Below are 20,891 nucleotides of genomic sequence, written 5' to 3'. Positions count from 1 at the left end.
CGCACACATAAACACACAAGCACACGCAAGTTACTTGCAATCCATTAAATATTCGAATGTTAATCAATATACTATTAGTTTTGAAAAAGGATAGGAAACATTGGACCAAAAATGATTTATTGCGTTTAAACTTCCGTATTGTTCAGGCCCGTAGCAACCGAGGGGCAGCAGGACATTTTCCCCTCACCACCCCCCAGTAATTTTTCAAATAAATAATTTTGAAGTTAGTTTTTAGAAATAAGCAAACAATTACAAATTAAGATATAGAAGAAAAACGAAAAAGGATAGAAAAGACCTAATTTGTTTTCCTTATTTTCGGCGTAAGTTCTTTTGACAAAAATTTTTGACCTTCTACTATTAGTATTGCCCCTCCATTAGTATTGACAGCCCCTCCCCCCTCCCCCAAGTGGCGGAATTAGTTTTTTCCTTGGCCCGGGACAATTTATTTGGGAAAAAAAAATTATAAAAAAAGAAAAGAAAAAAACGCCCTTAAAAATATTCTGGGTCCCCTTAATCCACCACTACCCCTCTCCCCCAATATAATTTTTGCTTCTACGGGCCTATTGTTAAATGAGAACAGTAAACATTGAGGAAGGAAACATTTATTGCGTTTAAACTTCCACATTATTAAGATATTATTGGACCACAACGTTTTAAACAATCTTCATTTTAAAAATATATATCTAATTTTTGTTTATTAGCTTATTTTTATGCTTTTTTATTGTTTCACAGTAATAAAAAGTCAATAAACTTTTTTCAAAATGGTTTTTAGAAACAAAATGCCAAAAACAGATTTTTCAAACAACATTTGTGGCTGTTGCAACGACTTATCCACATGTTTAATAACATACTTTTTACCTTGCGTGACCGCTGGCAAAAACGCTCAATTCGTTGGAGAAAGCTGCATTTTGTATGGACTTCTTTCACTGACATGTATTAACTTTTATACCGATGCGACAACAAGAGAAAAAATTCGAAAAAAATATGGTATCGAAGTAGGTTTTTTATATTTCTTGTATACTACTGAAACAATATTTTTAAATTGCCATTTTTAATGATTTTCTGCTGAAATCGTTTATATTAGTTTCAAAATTAACTTACTTTTATGTACGTTCAGCTTTAAAGCATTGTTGGGCGAATAAAGGCAAAAAATTATAATAAAGGAGACCACAGCTAGTTCCCCCCGTTTTTACTTTTTGAGCTCCTTAACGCTAACACTTTCCTTAAATATTATTGAAGAGGATAAAGTAATATGCCTTAAAGAGCATGTATTTCAAGATCTCTTTCGGGAAACCTCAATAAAAAACAAAGCTTATTTATAGAAAAGTTTGTTCATAAAAATAACGTGTACAGATTTTTTTATACTATTTAAGTTGGCAACAACTTTAAAGCAAAAACTTCAAGCTATGAGGAATATAGTAGACAAAAACAGTAGCCCATTTAAAAATTCAACATCGTTACAAATAAAATAAAACTAATTTAATAATTTTTTTTTTATCCATAGTAAATACTATGAGCCCCAACTAGCCTCGTGAAAACTTTGCCCGCTTTACACAAAAGCTTTTCTTCAATAAAAAACTTAAAGATGTTGAAAACCCTTAACTATAAAACGATATAAGAATAAAAAACAAAATACTCAATTAGTAAAGTGTTTCGTGTAATTTCTGGCACTTTCTGATGAAAGAGTGTTTTTTTTTTTTTTTTTTTGTATGAGAAGGCGGGATAAGATGGCAAACGCTTTAAATATTCATAAATTTTTAAAACTATCAGTCACGTATCAAAGTAAATTATCAATATTTTGTTTTAACTGTCAAAGTTTCAGTTCACAAGTAGATTGATTTGTTATAAAAACATTAAACTAATGGAAACTAAATTAACAGTTTTTTTTTCTCTCACTTTTTAATTTTTCTGTTGATTTGTTATAAAAAAAAGTCATTTCTATTAGCCATCTTTCCTCGTTCTCACTTAAGCTTTGCGCATTTTTTTTTTTTTAAGTTTAATTTTTCTACGTTATTCGGTTGCTGTAATTTTTAAAAATTTATTTAAATTAGTTTTTAATCCTAACTTTTTGATTTCAAAATAACGATTGTTTATTTGTTAGGGATCTTTTTTAAAAGATATGGCTTGTCATTGCTGCTGTCCATGTTGCGCCTTAATACAAGAATCTCAGGTTTTCTTTTTACACTTTCTTGTTTATGTATTTAATTCTAAATGAAATCAAGTTTCATGCTAAATTACATATTGAACGAAATTTGTATATTAATTTGTTTAACTATCATTCTTTCAAAGATATATTTTTTAAAAATATCATTTGTGTCATATTTCTTTAAGACTTTTTTTTATAATATTTGAATAAAACTAAAAAACAAACAAAAATTAATTGCAGGCTAAAAAAGATAATATTGCAGCTGATAATTTTTTATTTATTTAGGAAATTCAAGCTCATGGTGGCCCAGGAGTTTTAAGTATGGCGAGAGAGTGAATGACAACAATCTTATTAAGTTTTATACTCGCATTACTCTTGACTTTACCATGCATGTAGAAGTTTAAAAGCATCTATTTAAAAAAATTTTCAAATGTGTAAATTTTTAATTCCCACTAATTTTTAATTCCCAAGTCGCAAGTCCCAAGGTATGTAAGATGTACATAAATCTTGAGGTTTTTGTATATTACTAGCACAAAAATAACTATGAACCAAAATTTAAATAAAAATGTTTTAACTAAGGCCCACTAGCTTTGGCATAACGTAAAATAAATATATTAAAAACTAATATTGCGAGTAAAGATAATTTTAATAGAACTATTTTTTTAAATGTTTTTTTTTTTCAATTAATTTATAAATGATTTTAAATTGTTACTGTTGTTTCAACTTTTGATCAAAACTAGCTATAAAACAACAGGCTTTAGTAATAATAGTTAGATATATTTTAATTTTTTAGCGACTGGTTGTGCTGCTTTTATATATGGCAGTCACGACCACCATATATCACGGTCATGGTTTAGTATATCGCGGTCTATATAATATATCACGGTCGTACAAATATATTATTTTATTTAAAATCGTGAGTATTTTGCAACTAATGACGAAATACTCACGATTTTAAATAAAATAATAATATATTTGCAACACTTTCATGCTATTAAATGCCACTGTAATTGTTTGATCATAGGGAGGTAGATAAGCTTTTCTACCTCCCAAATCAATTTAAAAACAAAATTTTTTTTGGGGGAAATAAAAAACATGATTTTAATTTGAGCAACCAAATAAAATGACAAACTTATGTTTCGCTAATAATTTGTTTAGGTATACAAAGTAAAAATGAAGGAACTCTTTTAGTTTTTTTATGAATTAAAATAAAAAGTTAACTTTTATCATTTTAGTAGTTACTTTCAAGTTTTGTAACTGAAAACGGCAAAATATTCAGCACAATTTCCTGTTGTAGTTCATATTTTTGTCAACATTTGAATGCAACTTGATTTTAGACTCAGTTATTTCATGCACAATTATTATTATTATACTTTTTTGAAGCTTCCCTATTTTTTACTTCGTTCCTTTTCATTTTTATAACCTTTTTACCTTATTATTTTATAACCTTTTTATCTTTTTACTTTTGTAACTTTTATTGGTTAGCCAATCGTCCTCAACTTTCTATCCTACTTTTAAGAATTTTTTTGCTCTTTTTGGTTTCAAAATTACTACCACGCTCCTGATGTCACAACCGAAGGCTAACATTTTATTTTGCAGTTGGATATTCGGAATGGTTGTTTTGGTCATATTAACACGTTCGCTGCCGACTACGAGTATACTTGTAGTAAATTGGCGTCATTTATTTGCCAACTACGAGTATACTTTGATATCTACTAACTACAAGAACACTCGTAGTAAGCCTGCGTCATGAATTTGCCAACTACGAGTAAACTCGTAGTTAGAATAACTTATTTCAAATAATTTTTGCGCATGACTGGCTTTGTCTGTTCACTTTTTTTTTTTTTCTTAGCTTCACATTTGATTTCCGAAAATATTACATTCAAGTTTTTATTTTAAAAATCCAAAAAATCTAATTTAAATGCGGATAATGACAGAAATCAGAAATAGCTTAAAACAGATAAAAGTAAAATATTGATAATGCTTTAATTTTATTTTATGAAAATTAAAGTGTAAACTTATTCTTTTGAATGATCCATTTTGAAACATTCGCCAATACATAACGGAGGTCTATTTTCACAAACAGCAAATTCATATCGTGTTTCTTTACGTTTTATTTTAGAGCAGACTTGACATGGATTTGTTGGAAATTTTTTCTTTTCATTTGGTGGTATTGAAGACAAGTAGTGGAAGGTATTATTGGTGATTCGAGGCGCAATTTCATTCAATCGTTCACCCAATAAATCCGTTACAATTAATTCTCTAAACTTAAGCAAGGAACTTGTTTTATCTAGTCCATATTTACTATTTAGACAGTAAGCATTAAACAAAAAAGTATTGAAGAGATGAAGTGCTACTTTTTTATACCATCTAATTGTCTTTCTTAGGCAATCATAATATGATACCATTTGTTCCGCCCTATCTACTCCTGACACAAATTGATTGTAATCTTTAATAATATTGCGTTTCATTTTATTCTCTCCTCTCCTGTTTGTCACTTCAATCATTTGCAACGAATGCAAGTTGCTAATTATTAGCACGTTTCTTTTGTCTTTCCATTTAGCAACTACTACACCCTCTCTACTTCTGCTTATAATGTCTCCCTGTTTCAATTTTGCTTTTGTACATTCTTTTGAATTTAACGTTCGGTCAGTTCTTAAAGTACCACAAAAGTATAAAACGTGAGCTTCTTCTGAGGAGAATTTATTTCTTGCGTTGCGAAGCAATTAGTTTCAACTACCGTAGTATTTATAAGCTCTTCTGCAACAAATAGTCTCAAGAAATCTAATGGTTTCTTGCTCTCCATGTTTATCTTCCAACCAGGATCGGCAATAAATTGAATTTGTTTTACAATATTCGGCTCATCTTTCCATTGGTTTGAATTTCTAGATGGATTTGCTTTAGAAGTTGTTTTGTCAGGCAAAATATTACTTATAAGATCTACCTGTTGAGCTTTGTTTTGACTTTGTCTCTAAGTAACGCACCCGTTGTTCTAGCACTTTTCGGCGGCATTAAACAACCTTCTGCAGTGGCTGCTAGATGAACGTCTGTAAACTGACTGCCGTCACTTTTTTCAGTGTTATTATCTTCAGAACCTGATTCTGATACAGTCAAGCTCAAAAACGTAGAAGTATAAGCGAAAAATGAATCCGAATCTTCAATATCATCATCTTCACTATCCTCAAAATCTTCCATAATCATATGTGCTGATCCAATTTTCTAATATCTGTGTTGAGCTAATTTAAAATAGATACATTTATAAATTATCTATTTATAAAAAAGAAAATACTTATCTATAAAACACATTAATTAGTATACTGTGTAAAAAATTTCGAATTTCTCACTAAAATGTTTTTTAATATATTAAAAAACATTTTGTAAACGTTGTGTAAATCAAATTTTTTTCACATTTTTAATAACATGCAACATAATGTAGTTATCAAATATATTTTAGCTTCTAGTCTAAATAACACAACAATTTAGAATTAAGAAAACAAAATATTATTTACTTTTTTTTACTCATGATAACTCCCAATGTGCGTGTGTAAAAAAATTGAAACACTATTTATAATAATATTGCATCAAATAAGCTACATTTACTATACCTTTTCAAGATGTAATTGAGAACTTGAAAGTTATAGTTAAGAAAACTAAGGTGCAATTGAGAAATACAACATGTAATTTAGAAGTCACAATATGCAATTAAGAAACACAAAATGTAATTAAGAAATTTTAAAATGTAATTGAGAAACCCAGCATGTAAATAAGAAATCGCAATATGTAATTGGAAAAACAAAAGTTCTAATTAAGAAATCGTAATATGGAAATGAGAATACATTATTAGTAATTGCAAATTCACAATATAAGCTTAAAAGTCATTATAAAAAATCTTCTTGTACATGCATTTTAGTAAGTTAATAATATCAAATTTAGCATTTGTATGCACCAGCAATACAGTAATACAGTAATGGAATTGAAAGGTCATTGTGTTATTTTTTAATACACTATAAACAGAAAAACTGTTACTAAATTGAATTTGTGCATTTATTTCACTAAATTTGTTTAGATCCACTTTTGAAACAACCTTAACCACCTTGTCCAATTTGGAGGCATGAAATAAATACAACCGAAGTTAAAAAGTTGAAAGAAAACATTATGTTTTATCTTCATCGAACGAGTTATTGAATGTGCTGAGCGAAATGACGACCCAATCGTCATTTTGCGACTCTGGCGCAAACTTTAGGTGTCAAATATAAGACAGCATACAATTGGATCCTAAGCGGAAATTTAAATTTCCTTAGAAAATATGGAGTTATCGCCAACCACAAATCCCTTTTTCATCATGTTTTTATTTTATTGATAATGTATTATTATTTATTGAAAACCAACCCATATGGAGACTTTGGCCAAATTAGGATCAAACCTATTATTACAAGGTAAACTAAGGCAACAAAATTAAAAATACAAATAACTTTAATAAGAAAAGGTTTCTTCTCCATTGCGGTGTTACGAGTAAATTCGTACTTCGGCACAGGAGAAAAGGTTTCTTGTCCATTACCAAAGTACGAGTACATTCGTAGTGCTTATTTTTTGTCAGTTCAGAATAAAAAATTCTATAAAATTATTTTAGATTAAAAATATTTTATTTATTGAAATGTTAATATCTAGCCTTGGCAATGAGAATGAAACCGCGAAAAACAGTCTCTGCAAAAATTAATCATTGCAGACATTATGGCTCGGCGAGGAAACAAAGCATAGTTTATAATAACTCGGCAGCGAACGTGTTAAAGAAGTTTTGATTGGATTTGCGAATTTTTTTTAATGAAAGTATTGAGATATATGTCCTTTAATAAAGGGATTCACCAAAGCCCAAAACTTTATTATCTATCTGTTTACAGAGAAGTTTAAAGTAAGTAATGCTAGTTTTTTACTGCACCCCAATACATTTATACAGTGAATAAATAATTTAAACTAACTAGAGCTCAGTGAACCAGTAATTACAACTGTAAAATAATATAAGTTGAAGTAGGGATGGTTGCTTACAGTTTCAAAGTTTCTGAGGATAATTTACTAAACAAAACATCTTTTAAAGAAAATATGTTTAAAAATATATTTATTAATAAATAATCACATTAACTATTGTAATATTGCCTGGGCAAACAACCATTGATTTTTCCTAAAATTTATTAATACAAAACAAAATCAAGCAAGTTGATAATCACTAAAATAATCTGGCTTCTCAATAAAATGTCGGAGACTACACTTGTGGAACACGGTTCTTGACAAAAATACATATTGTAAACATATATATATATATATATATATATATATATATATATATATATATATATATATATATATATATATAATAATATTAATAATAATAATTATTATACATATATATATATATATATATATATATATATATATATATATATATATATATATATATATATATATATATATATAAATATATATATATATATGTATATATATATATATATATATATATATATATATATATATATATATATATATATATGTATATATATATATATATATATATATATATATATATATATATATATATATATATATATATTATAATTGTTATTATTATTAAAATTATTATTATTATTTTTATTGTTGTAATTTTTATTGTTGATATTATTATCACTATCATTATTATTATTATTATTATTAAAATAAAGTAGTAAAATAATAAAATGAATGTCAAATTATCAAAAAATAAAACAAAAAGCAACTATTATAGGTGCTCGTAAAATTTAATGCAATTGCTCGCCGTTTTATGAGTATAAGCTTTTTTATTCCCGCCTTTTTTACCTTTATTCCCCTCAAAGGGAAAAAAAAGCGTGAATAAAAGCTTTCTCGCAAAATAAGAGCTTTCTCGCAAAATAAAAAGCAATCGCTCAAAATTTTTTTTCACGTCATTTTAGAAATTACTCTAAAAACTCGGAGTAAATGCAATTGCTCATTTTTATTCACCCAGCCTATTAGTTGAAATTTTTTTTATTAATTCAAAAGTTGATCATATTTACAAGGCGTCAGTCATATTCTTGGAAATTTACCAAACGACAAATCTGTAGTCTTCTGTTGACTTAAGTATATTTAATGATGCACCCTGTTAACGGAGGAAAGGAAAGGGAGAGGGAGGGGGGGGGGAGTGGAGTCTGTTGAAAAAAAAGCCTTGAAACTTTTTCCGCGTGAGAGCAAAATTTGATGAAATATTTTTTCCCACTTCTCAACTAATTTCATATTTATCAATAAATTTTAAAATTTAAAGTATTTTCTTTTAGCATTCAAAATTATGATCATATTAAACTTTTACTCCCTCAGTTTGAGAGGGTACATATTTTATATGGTTATAATTTTTGAACGCTAAGAGGTTATACTATGAAATTTAAAATTTATTAATGAATATGAAATTAGTTAAAAATAGTAAATAGATATTTAATCATCATAACGCTATTACGTTTTAAAAAGTGGGAGCGAAAATTTTGAGCTTTTTTGTTCCCAGGCTTTAATCATCGCAACTTGTTGCAAAGCATTCTTATTTCATATAAGTATAAATAAATGAATGTTTGAAGTTTAGGCCATGTTTTGGAGTTAGTTATCTCAAACATCAAAAAATACTGGATCCGCTTCGGTGTATTAAATTGTTTTCCTAAAATATAGTCTTGTCAATTTTGATGTAATAAATATATTTTAAATTCGTAATTAAAAACCTAAAAACCGCCTAAAAACAGTATAGAGTGGCTTTACAGTTTCGATATCAATTGGCTCCCCCACCTAGTTTGTTTCTTTCTTTCTTCAATATGTTCACGTTTTACAACGTTATCGTTAAGTTCTTATAAATATATATATATATATATATATATATATATATATATATATATATATATATATATATATATATATATATATATATATATATATATATATATATATATATATATATATATACACATATATATATATATATATATATATATATATATATATATATATATATCTATAACCTGGCTGGGATAAGCAGGGCTGTACCGAAGAGATTTTAATGGGGGAAGGGGGTGATGTATCTGTTTTTTTGCCGACTAAAGCCAAAAATATTTTTCCCGGTGTAGGAGGTACAAAGTACTTAACCGGTACGGATCACTGTACAGTAACTCTTACCTGAGGGTACCGATCACTTGACAAATGATTCCTACCTAGGTGCCGAACACGGTACTTGGGTACCGAACACTTAACATAATATTTTCGCTGTGTAAATGTCATAAAAAAAAGTAACAAAAGTGGAAAAAGATACGAAAAACATATGCTCACTAGTCGTATAGTTTAAGCAAAATTTTAAGATCAAACTAAGATTATTAAATACTAAATTTTACAACTGTTTTAAGTGATAACCATTCTATATCGTTCTATTTAATAAATTTCATTTTAAATTATTTCTTTCAATATTGTTTACATTTCATTCTATATTTATCATAATTGTATTTTATACTATATGTGTTATGGGCATGGATATGTTATGGAAATGTATGTGCTATGATATGGACATGTATGTGCTATGATATGTTATGGACATGTATGTGCTATGAACATGTATGTGTTACTATATGTGTTATGGGCATGGATATGTTATGGACATGTATGTGCTATGAACACTTCTTTTACTATTATATATATTTTAGTATAAAATGGAAGAAAAAAATTCAACAGAGATCGATGACTCAAAAATATATCTGAAAAAATATTTAAAGTACCAAACTTTTTTGACATTAAGAAATATTATTTATCAGGAATTTTTCCTGAACAAGGAAGAGAAATAGGTAAAAAAACAAACTTTAAAAAATAAAACGACAGGTTTGTAATTGTTAATGGCATGTTACATTACAAATATAGAAAATCATGAAAGTTATTTCTGGTCAAGAGACTTTATCTGTCGTCAAAGATCAAACATCTTGTGATCATTACAAAAAAGCAGCACATGATGGGTTAGGCACATCAACTGAATCAAAGGCTATAGGTGGACATGTAGGGAAGGATAAAACAATATGGAAATTGATCGATTCAAGATATTGGTGGCCTAATATGAACAAAGATGTTAGAAATTATGTTGCCACTTGTATATCTTGTCAAAAATCAGTATCCAGATTTCTTTATGAACTCATTTGTCGTCATGGTTGTGTATCGATTCAAATTAATGATCAAGGTCAAGAATTTTGTACTAAAGTTTCTGAAAGTGTGTTAAATCTTACTAGAACCTGTCAACGTATTACTTCTGCTTACCATCCTCAAACAAATAGTCTGGTTGAAAGAGCTAATAGAACTACACAGGTTTCTATGTTTAAAGTCTTGAACGGAGAGCAAGAAAAATGGCCTCGTTCATTAGATGGCATACTGTTTGCGTTTCGAACAACTCGCCATAAGTCAACAGGTGTCACTCCCTTTCAAGTTATGTATGCTAGGAAGCCAGTCTTACCAATACATTGCACAAAAAAAATCAAAGCTTAATTCATGATGTACCTGTTGATTTAGAAAGAGTAGAAGGTATTTATTTAAATAATGAATGAAATTATTTCATTAAATTTTACTTAACTCATTTAGTTTTTATTTTAAGGTATTTTGGAACAGGTTGACTTGCACGAAAACTTAAATTGAATTAGAAACATTCAATATATAATTTATGATGAAGTAGCAAATAATATAATGAAATCTCAATTGCGACAAAAGAAGGACTATGAAAAACGTCATAAAAACCAAATCCAATTTAATATAGGCGATGAAGTTTTTCTTAGAAGAGCTGATAGAAAGAGCGACAAAGGAAAATCTGTTTAGGATGGGCCATACGAAGTTATAGAAATATTTATTAATAAAAGACTTTATTAGTTAAATCAAAAGAATGGTGAAACACTTCATGCCAAGCATCATGGTTCAAAATGAAACTTTTCAAGAAAAGATCTGAAATTGAAATGATTCAAAAAACATGTGATGAGTTGTCTGATATATATGAACCTTTAAAAATTATCCAAGTTCTCGGTATCAAAACAAACTCTTTTATACCCACTAATAGTAAATGGAGAACGAGGAAATGCTATTTGTTGAAAATTCTTTTAACTAATAAAATAACCTTTAAGAAAGATTTTGTGGTAAAAAAAAAAAGTTGCAATTGGGCAAACCGATCAAAGTTGATAAGATTGAAGGCGATGGAAATTGTCTGTTTCGAGCCTTAAGTCAGGAAGTTTGTCTATATCAAGAGTTTTACAAAATAATGGGTCAACTAGCAATTGAAACTTTTTTGAAAGTGGAATATAGAAATGCTTTTAATGCTTATGTATCAAAATCAGTTTTAAAATACATCAGTGATTCAAAAATGGACAATGACGAAATATGGGGTACTGATGTCAAAATATATGCATTAGCAACTGCCTTGAATACACCGATTGCTTTTTACTATAACACTCCTGAAGCTTTTTTTATTTCGTGGTATTTTTACAAACCTCTTCTTCAAGATGCAAATGGTTTTAAACTGATGGAAATAAAAGAAAACGACCAAATAGTTTATCTTCAAAATACTGGTGTTCATTACGATAGAGTTGTAGCTGTTGGTTGATTTTTGTTCACATTAAATTGTGTTTTTGTTGACTATTTCTATTGTATGTATTTCTATTTTTTATTGACTTTGTTTTAAGATTATTTTGACTTTTCTTGTAAATCCAGAATATTATGCAATGTATCTTTCTAAAACTAATCATGGACTGGTTTTTAACTCTCTTGGTTGATTATCTCCCTTTTTAAGTTCTGATAATGTTTTAGCAAGCAAGAAATTGAAGTTAACGAGGTTAATTTAAAATATTATGAAAATTATCTTTTTTCTGTTAAGACTTTCAGTGAAAACTTATTAATTTTTTATTTATTTTTAAAAGTTTAGATTTGTTTTTTTAACAATAAAATTATTTGATTTAGGAAAACATTAGCAATTTCTTGTCATGCAGTTGGTTGACTTCATTTCCCTCATTTTATTTGACCTCATTTGCCTCATTTTGTTTGACCTCATTTCCCTCATTTTGTTTGACCTCATTTCCCTCATTTTGTTTGACCTCATTTCCCTCATTTTTTTTTAAAACACACTTGTTTTGATTTAAAATGGTGACACAGATTACCAATCAGTTAATTATTAAAATTGAAGTTTCAGAAGACAACCAACCACAACTCAGATTGGTAATCTTCTAAAATCCTGCCTTTACCATTGATAGGTAGTGTGGTTAAGGAACTACAAAATTTTAGGGGCCAATAGCGTGTCTAAGAACTTAGAAATTTTACTAAATGAAAAAATAAAATGCAGATAAATTTTGTGCGTCAATTAAAGTAATGTTTCATATAACAAATTTTACACTCATGGATTCTCATAAAAGTATATTCATGAAAAAGTCACACTACAAGCAATTATTAAAGCAAAAAAAAAATTCAAGAAGCGAGGGGCTAACAAAACTTACAACTTCAGGGGTCAAAAAGAGTGAAAAGCGGTCTTTTCAAAACGCTATTTTATTTGTAAAGGTTTATACCAACTTGCGGTTATAAATAGCAATAAGACATTCGAATTGATTTAGCTACTCAGGCCAGGTCTCCCTCTTCTATAGGACACATGTAATCTGATACAACTTGCTTTATGAGGCAAGTGATGAAGACAACTTAAGAATTAAAAAACTCTGAAATAAAACCTCTGAATTACATGTCGGTAAAGATAGTAGGATCACGTAAACCCTGAAAGGTAATCTTCTTAGTCAAATCCATGAAGGAATTACATTTGTAAAAACTTTATTAGAGTATAATTATCATATAATCTTATAAAAGTTATGAAAAATTATAAAGTTTTGACTATAAGTATTTTCTTTTTTTTTTTGCCGTTAGTACATGATACCTGAGTTAAGTGTTTGATACCTGGCCGGTAGGAATTACTATGTAGTGATTTTTACTTAGGCAGCGAGCACTGTACAGAGTTTTTACCTTCCGGTACGGCTTACTATACAGTGTGCGCTACCGTTAAGTCAATCCTGTCACCTTCACCGGCTAACTTATCAAAAAAAGAAAAATAGAAAAAAAAAAAGGACCTCCTAGGCCGAAATTTGCCGATTGCCAACTACAGATCCAATTTTGTCGACTACTGGGTCTAATTTGCCAACTAATAAAATTCGTAGGGGGGCTAGATACCTCCTAAAAAAAATCTGTACATATAGGTTTACAAATTCAATACAATATATATATATATATATATATATATATATATATATATATATATATATATATATATATATATATATATATATATATATATATATATATTCATTTTAGTTATTATTATTATCATTCAGATTTACATTAAAAGCAGCCATTTTTAAACGAAAAAATAAATACAAACGATTTCTATTGGTAGCGGCATAAAGCATTTACTCCTAAGCGGAACAAGTTGCTTATGAATAAAAAAAAAACTTTATTCACGTATTTTTTAGCATTTGTTTTTGCTATAAGTATTTGCCTTTTAGCTTAAAGGAATTGCTTGTTTTTATTCACCCGGTCTATAATTTTACTGTGCTTAGTGCAAGGAATTTTAAAATTTAAATATTATTTTAGTAGTAACTTTGACTAACACATAATCATTTTGAATCAACTTGTTTTTAAAATTAGTCTCATTTGTGAAATCACTGGTGCCATCTATTTCATTCCGAAATCAATAGCCTTATTCGATGAATTTAAACAAGTTAATTTTTTGTAAGCTTTGTAGCTAGATTTTTTTTCCGCATTTGCATTTCTGCTCAGTCTTTTTTTTTTGTGGGATCTTCTAATTTTTAATAAATAAATTGACTCTCTGACAGGAGTGTTTTTTAATATTCACTTTTTTCTTTTTTTTCCTCCTCTAATTTTCCTTAGTTGTGATTGCAAACATGGAGTTAAGGATTGCATTTCGTGCTCACTTTTCAATCTCGCTGAATCCGCGCGGGAATTTGATAAGTAAAAAGGATTTAGTAAATTAGTAGACCAGTTAAATTGTTGTTACTAATCATAAATTTCATAGATTTTTTGTATTTGTATGAGTGTGTGTGTTTGTGTGTGTGTGTGTGTGTGTGTGTGTGTCTAAAAGTGTATATGTCTATGTGCATGTTTATTTCTGCGTGTATGCGTGTATATAGTCAAACAAAAAGTAAAAAATGTTTGCGGAAAATTTATACTTTTTATACGTCCATGCAATAACGAATGCTTTAAATTATTTAATACATTCATTAGTTTGGAGAAAAAAATATGTTATAAATTGTAAACGAAAATCTATCACTAAAAGATAAAAACTTCGCTATTACGTCATTGTTAGTGTAAAATTTCTTGTTTATTTTCTAATTATAAAAAGAGTTTCGAGTTACTCAAAGTGTTTTTAGTTTCTGTAATTTTTGCTCATGTTAAAATAAGCTGAAAGGATCAAATAAAAGTTTGGTATTGTTAATTTTTGTTTTTTTAATCTAATAATTAATGAATATATATATATATATATATATATATAATATATATATATATATATATATATATATATATATATATATATATATATATATATATATATATATATATATATATATATATATATATAAAATAATATAGAAATTTAAACTAAGGTTTACATTTACGAAACAATTACTAAGTGTCACAATATAAAATAGATCACAATGAAAAAAAAAATTATATAGAGAAGAACTTTTTCTATCAAAGCGTGTATATATAATTTGTTGATCACAACTTTGTAATGGTAAAACCCATCAATATAAATCAATATAAAAAAATAATTAGTTACTAATTTTTGAACATTAAACTGTTTTATGAATGTTTTGATGCGATATAATAGATTTTATGTTTGTGGATCAGATGTTTTGAAATAGTTATGTTAAAATTAAGGAAGTAATTTTAAATAACTAAAAAAAAAAAAAAAAATTATTTGCTTATATAGGTTAATAATTAATAAAATGGTAATCAATTACCAATGTAGTTAGTTTCTAATTCCAAGAAAATGTCATTATTTAATCTCTTTTTCTTTTAAAAAAGACTAATGTAATTTTCTAAATCAATTTAGTTTTTTTCTTCAATTTTGTTATTAATCCAATAAGGAATTACATTCTATTTTTATAATTTTTCTTATTGAATGTAACGCTGACTGACCATAATGAAATTGTAAGGAAGAATGGGGTATAATGATTAAAAAAAATTTTTTTTTTTGAATTTTTAAAAATTCTTTTGAAAAGATTTTTTTAAAAATTTGGTGCGATTTGTAACTTAAACTTTTGCCTACAAAATAAGTTTATTAATTAACGAAATAAAACAGGAACTTTTAAAAATATTTATAATAAAATAAGGAATATTTAAAATAAAATAACAAATTTGTATTAAGGTACCCCGTTCATCAGATACAATGGTGCAAGTCACGAGCACCATAAAAAAAGTATCAAATTAACAATTATAACCCAAATAATGCATCCAACTGCCCAAATCGCATTTCAAAAATTCAGATAATAGTATCTATAGTAATCGTATCTATAGTAACCGTTTTAAATGTCATTCTTAAGCCTAATAATAAAGTCTAATATGGTTTTTTATATAATTTATTTGCTTGGTAAAATACCAAAGTGAGTTTTATTTAAACCAAAGTGAATAAGTGACCGAGAATTCGGAATTTTAAAATTAGTTTTTTATTTCTTTGTCTTGAAAGAGAGGTAATTCTATTATAATTATATTTATATTATTATTATTATTATACTATAATTATATTTTATTAAAAACTAAAATAATAGAAAAATGTTTTCAAAAAGTTGTCGAAATGTCTTTAAAAAACATTATAAGTTATTTAAAAAAAGTTTGCCTCTCTCACTCAAACAAATTTTGCACAGAATGTTGTAACACAGAAAAGCAATTGTCTTTATATTTACCTAGTTAAAATAATTTCTTTTTATATAATTTGTTGTTAACGGGTAATGAATAAGTTTTAGGACTAGAATTAATATTAAGTTATCTCTGCAAAAAAAAGTGCACGTAGGTTTGTAATAGTTTAATTTTGAAGCCGTGCTTAAATTGTATTTGAAAAAACCAAAAAAAATCTCTTAAGCACGGCTTATAGAAGAATTTTGGGGAAACCTAAAAAATAAAGTTTATGAAGGCGAATGGACAGAAAAGAATTTTGATGAGTTGAAATCTAGATTTATCTACTTTCTTGGCAAAATGGATCTTAAGTTACAAAACCATGTTTTGAGTGTTAGGAAATGACTTTACCTTATAAGAAAACTTTGTGTATAATATTTTTTCTCTCTTCGAACGCTAAAAAAAGAAACATTTTTTTATTATTATTTTTAAGTTTTGTGTTTTAAATAAAAGCTTTTGTTACAAAAATACGGCTTCTGCTCCAGTCCAAAAACTTAATAACCGTTATTTAAAGTTCAAATAACACACCAATACTTGTTATTCAAAACTATATACTATCTTTAAAATTAGTTTTAAATAACAAGTAAATTTTATTAAAAGAACTTATTTTGATTAAGTTAATATAAAAATAATTGAGTCTCTTTTTGATAACATCCAGTACAAAATGTGTGATCACACACACTTATATCTTATTAAATATATTGATAAATTAATTTAGAGATGGAACCATTAAGTAATAATATATTGGCAAAAAGTCGTAACTGGTCTTGGCATCACGTATGCGTTTTCATTTTAACCTATTTTTCTTATGCATTTTTTCAAGCAAGCAGAGTATCACTTGACAATTGCAAAAATACTTTGAACAGATCAACTATCCTTGAAAACACCTTGAAATCATCTGAAAATAATGAGGACCCGATAATGTTTTTTGAAAAGCTTGATATTACATTTTCGTTTGCTTACGCAATAGGATTATACATTAGTGGCACAATGGGAGATAGACTAAATTTGCGTTATATGTTAGCTTTTGGTATGTGGAGTTCCGCTTTTACAACGTTAATGATTGGGTATCTAAGCAATAAAATAATTACTCCGAATAAATACTATTACTACTCGCTTTCTGTTGCTAATGGATTATTTCAATCAATAGGTTGGCCAGTGACCGTTGCAATAATGGGAAACTGGTTTATTTCAGGAGATATTTTGTATGGAATATGGGGTGGAAGCGGTAATTTTGGAAGAATAATTGGTTCTTGTATTATTAATTATTCATTGAACTATAATTGTTATTATGGCGGATTGTTAAATAGTTCTCTGTTAATTTGTGGTGGCGTGATTGTTTTTTTTTGTTTAATAACTTATCCTAATCAAGTTGGATTAGACGAAAGAAACTTGACAAATATACGAAATAACGAAAATAAGAATCACGCAAATGTTCACATAAAGAAAGCTGTTGGATTTAGAAAAGCTTTTTTGATGCCTGGTGTTCCATCTTATGCACTTTCTTTTTTCTTTGTTAAAATGGTGAATGAAATATCTCTTTTTTCACTATCAACTTATTTGTCTCTTGATCCTCAATGGGGTGATAAAGAGTCGAATAATTTAATATCTTATTATGATCTTGGTACAATTCTTGGAGGTAATTAAATTTTTGAATATATTCAAAACTATTTACAATGATAGATAGCATTAGGGAGATTTGTTTCACTAACTTAACAAATATCTGATAATTTAATTTTAAAATCTGATTTTTTTTTTTTTTTTCAAGTTATAATTTTTTATTTTCATGAGATCTTAATTATTGATTTTCATGGGATCTTAATCTATTTTTTTTTTAATTTATATTTTTTCATTTTTATGGGATCACGACAAACCAATTCCAATCATAATAAACCATTATTTTTTATCTAATAATTAGAGATGTAAGTCTTGAGACCTTAGTCCTAAACTCGAGACGCCTCGAGACTCATATTTAACTGTCTTGGTCTTGGTATTGGTCTTGAAGATTAAAGTATTGGTCTTAGTCTTGGTCTTGAAAGCCTAGAGTATTGGTCTTGGCTTTAGTCTCAGACTTCTACTGTGTTTTACTTTCTTAATTCTTACAAAAAATATCAACTCAATGAATGAATTAGTAATTATTAACAAACCGTAGATCACCGCAACTTCCCGCTCTCAATGAGATTTCGTCACATTGGTTTGACAAGGCTCTAACTGAAATATTTTATGTTAGGAAAATTAAAAAAAATTAGTTTACCCCTTACTTGTGTGAGCATGAGTTTTATTTTGACTTCTTAGAACCTAAGTCTTGATCCTACTCTTGTAAATCGTTAAAAGTTTTAATCATCGTCTTGGGTTGATTTTTTGATCTGTTGGTCATGGTCTTGAAGCGTTCAGTCTTGGTCTTAGTCTTGAGACCAAATGTCTTGGTCCTAGTCTTGATCTTGGCCTTTACTGTCTTGACTACATCTCTGCAATGAAGTAAAATAATATTACAATTTTGAGAAGAATAGATAAGTCTTAAAAAAGACAAAAAAAAGTTATGTAGCCAAGGAAAACTCTAAGAAAACTTTTTAAGTCTTGCCATCGAGAACTTTTTTCTTTTAATAGTTTCATAAAATACACCAAACTGTTTTTTTCGTGACTTGTTATATTTTTCAATATTATTAATCGTGTTATTAGGCAAGCAGCATAACATAAACATAACACGCATTAATGTATATACACGCTTGGTTTTATATTGCAAAAAACTTATTGAAATCAATTCATCAATTGGTTAATTGAATTATAACAGCTGATGTATTTATGCACCAAATGTTTTTAAAACTATATTTTCCGCTGGCATGAACTAAACATTTACCACTTAAAGTATTTCTATAGGTTTCTCAACAATGTTTTTCTTTCATAACACACAAATAGCACCGCCTTTATATGTCAGTGTTTGATGGACTAACAACTGGTATTGCTGGTTCTTCAAAGAAACTTACCTATATCGTGTCGAGTTTGTGTCGAACCGGTGTTTTCATATTAGTTGACATTATTCAGGATGCCATTTGTATTATATTGCTAAACTTCTTGGAAGTAATTGGTTTCGCTTAAAAACTTTGATCTTAAATAGTTTCTGACAGCTCACGGAATATCAACATTAATTTTTGGCTGCTTTGGCAAAAATTCTACGGTGACACTTGATTGTTATCACATCATTGACCGGCCGATTATTTTATCTGGTGCACTTCTAACAAAAAAATTAAAAGTGATTTTTTTTTGAATTAGCCAAAAAATATGATTGGTATTATTGGTATTACAACTGAAAAACTTTTCTTTTAATTATTTTGTCTAAAGATTTTATCTAAACTGTTTTTCGCAAGCATACAATTAATATTAGCGTACACAAAATTTACAACTAATATTAGCGTAGAAACGTTGCAAAAGTTGTTTTTAAATAAACTAATTGTTTGTTTTAGGTATTGCTGCTGGAATCTTATCTAAATTGATAGGGATTCGATCGCCTGTAATTTCTTTAATGCTTTTATCTTCAATTGCAACCATACTCTTAAATTATAAAGGTGTTGGATTTCGTACCAATCGTTTAATAATTTTTATAAATGGATTTTTAATTGGGGGACCTGATAATATTATTAGTACAGCGATCCCAGTAGTTATCAGTAAGCATCAAATTACAAACAACAATCAAGCTTTGGCGACTGTTACTGGCATTATTGATGGCACAGGGCGATTTGCAGCAGCAATATCTCAATGCTTAATACTTATAATAAAAAAAGAACTAGTGTGGAATGGGGTTTTTTACTTTTTGATATTTGTTGTTGGATGCAGTTGCTTTTGGAACTTACTTATTTTGTACAAAGATTTATTAGATTTGTCAAAAAAGCGTAATAAAAATTATTCTAAACTATAAATATATAATTTGAAAATAAAATTTTTAGATAGTATTTTTTGTAACTTAGTACTTTTATATAACATTACATATATATATATATATATATATATATATATATATATATATATATATATATATATATATATATATATATATATATATATATATATATATATATATATATATATATATATATATATATATATATATATATGTATATATATATATATATATATATATATATATATATATATATATATATATATATGTATATATATATATATATATATATATATAAATATATAAATAGGTATGTACGAATCTTTATTGTTATTTGTTGTTCTTTGTATAATAAAATTTTTTTGTTTTACAATCTTTATAAAAATGTATATAAAAAAAATTAGCTAATGAAAATATCGTTATAAATAAAGAATAAATGAAACAAGGAATAGAGAACGCTTATACCCAAAAGGTGAACCGGATATGATTTTTTACATATCCGACCGGATACAGATAAGTCGAATATATAAACTCTATTGCGGACTTTTTACTGTTATGGAAGAGATCATCAGCATTATTTCTCATATTTGTCGGTTTTTTTATACTAATATTAATAACTGAAACTTTGATTAAGAGATCTGCTGCCTTGGCCTGCGAAATACGAGAAACTGGCCCAGTTACATCAAATCTTGATTTCAAAAAACACATACACCTTCCCAGTAAACACAGATTGGTTTAGAATTGATCAATATTTAATCGAAATCGGTCGAAAAATAGATAAAACGTTTAGCGACCTATTATTGACTAAAAATTGACGCTTGATTTGAAATGTATATTTCAAACTTTTTTATATATACGTTTACTAAACGTCGATTT

The 20,891-nt window shown here is 27.5% G+C and overlaps 3 protein-coding genes across 3 annotated transcripts; all 3 read left to right on the top strand.

The window, feature by feature from the left end:
* The first annotated feature begins 776 nt into the window (after window positions 1-776).
* LOC124817686 (uncharacterized) lies at window positions 777-2,577 on the top strand. The gene is made up of 3 exons (XM_065804378.1): window positions 777-995; window positions 2,102-2,170; window positions 2,432-2,577. Exons 1-3 carry the CDS (start codon window positions 780-782, stop codon window positions 2,480-2,482), a joined length of 336 nt encoding a protein of 111 aa, XP_065660450.1. The 5' UTR covers window positions 777-779; the 3' UTR covers window positions 2,483-2,577.
* Window positions 2,578-10,075: 7,498 nt separating this feature from the next.
* Window positions 10,076-10,681, top strand: LOC136083357 (uncharacterized). The gene has a single exon (XM_065802753.1). The coding sequence runs from the start codon at window positions 10,076-10,078 to the stop codon at window positions 10,679-10,681; it is 606 nt and encodes a 201-aa protein (XP_065658825.1).
* Window positions 10,682-16,669: 5,988 nt separating this feature from the next.
* LOC136083900 (sugar phosphate exchanger 3-like) lies at window positions 16,670-20,054 on the top strand. Its single transcript, XM_065803817.1, has 2 exons — window positions 16,670-17,759; window positions 19,582-20,054. The coding sequence occupies exons 1-2, from the start codon at window positions 16,841-16,843 to the stop codon at window positions 20,031-20,033; spliced, it is 1,371 nt and encodes a 456-aa protein (XP_065659889.1). The 5' UTR covers window positions 16,670-16,840; the 3' UTR covers window positions 20,034-20,054.
* Window positions 20,055-20,891: the final 837 nt, after the last annotated feature.

Source organism: Hydra vulgaris, chromosome 08 (assembly GCF_038396675.1).
Source record: "Hydra vulgaris chromosome 08, alternate assembly HydraT2T_AEP".
Lineage (NCBI taxonomy): Eukaryota > Metazoa > Cnidaria > Hydrozoa > Anthoathecata > Hydridae > Hydra > Hydra vulgaris.
Note: the sequence above shows the minus strand (reverse complement) of the source record. Positions and strands in the feature narration are given on the sequence as shown.

Bases quoted from the DNA above. Each gene is read 5' to 3' on its own strand.
- LOC124817686 (XM_065804378.1), top strand. From the start codon at position 780: ATGCCAAAAACAGATTTTTCAAACAACATTTGTGGCTGTTGCAACGAC. The intron at 996-2,101 runs GTAGGTTTTTTA...TTTATTTGTTAG, and splicing joins GAAAAAAATATGGTATCGAA to GGATCTTTTTTAAAAGATAT. The intron at 2,171-2,431 runs GTTTTCTTTTTA...TTATTTATTTAG, and splicing joins CCTTAATACAAGAATCTCAG to GAAATTCAAGCTCATGGTGG.
- LOC136083357 (XM_065802753.1), top strand. From the start codon at position 10,076: ATGAAAGTTATTTCTGGTCAAGAGACTTTATCTGTCGTCAAAGATCAA.
- LOC136083900 (XM_065803817.1), top strand. From the start codon at position 16,841: ATGGAACCATTAAGTAATAATATATTGGCAAAAAGTCGTAACTGGTCT. The intron at 17,760-19,581 runs GTAATTAAATTT...TGTTTGTTTTAG, and splicing joins TCTTGGTACAATTCTTGGAG to GTATTGCTGCTGGAATCTTA.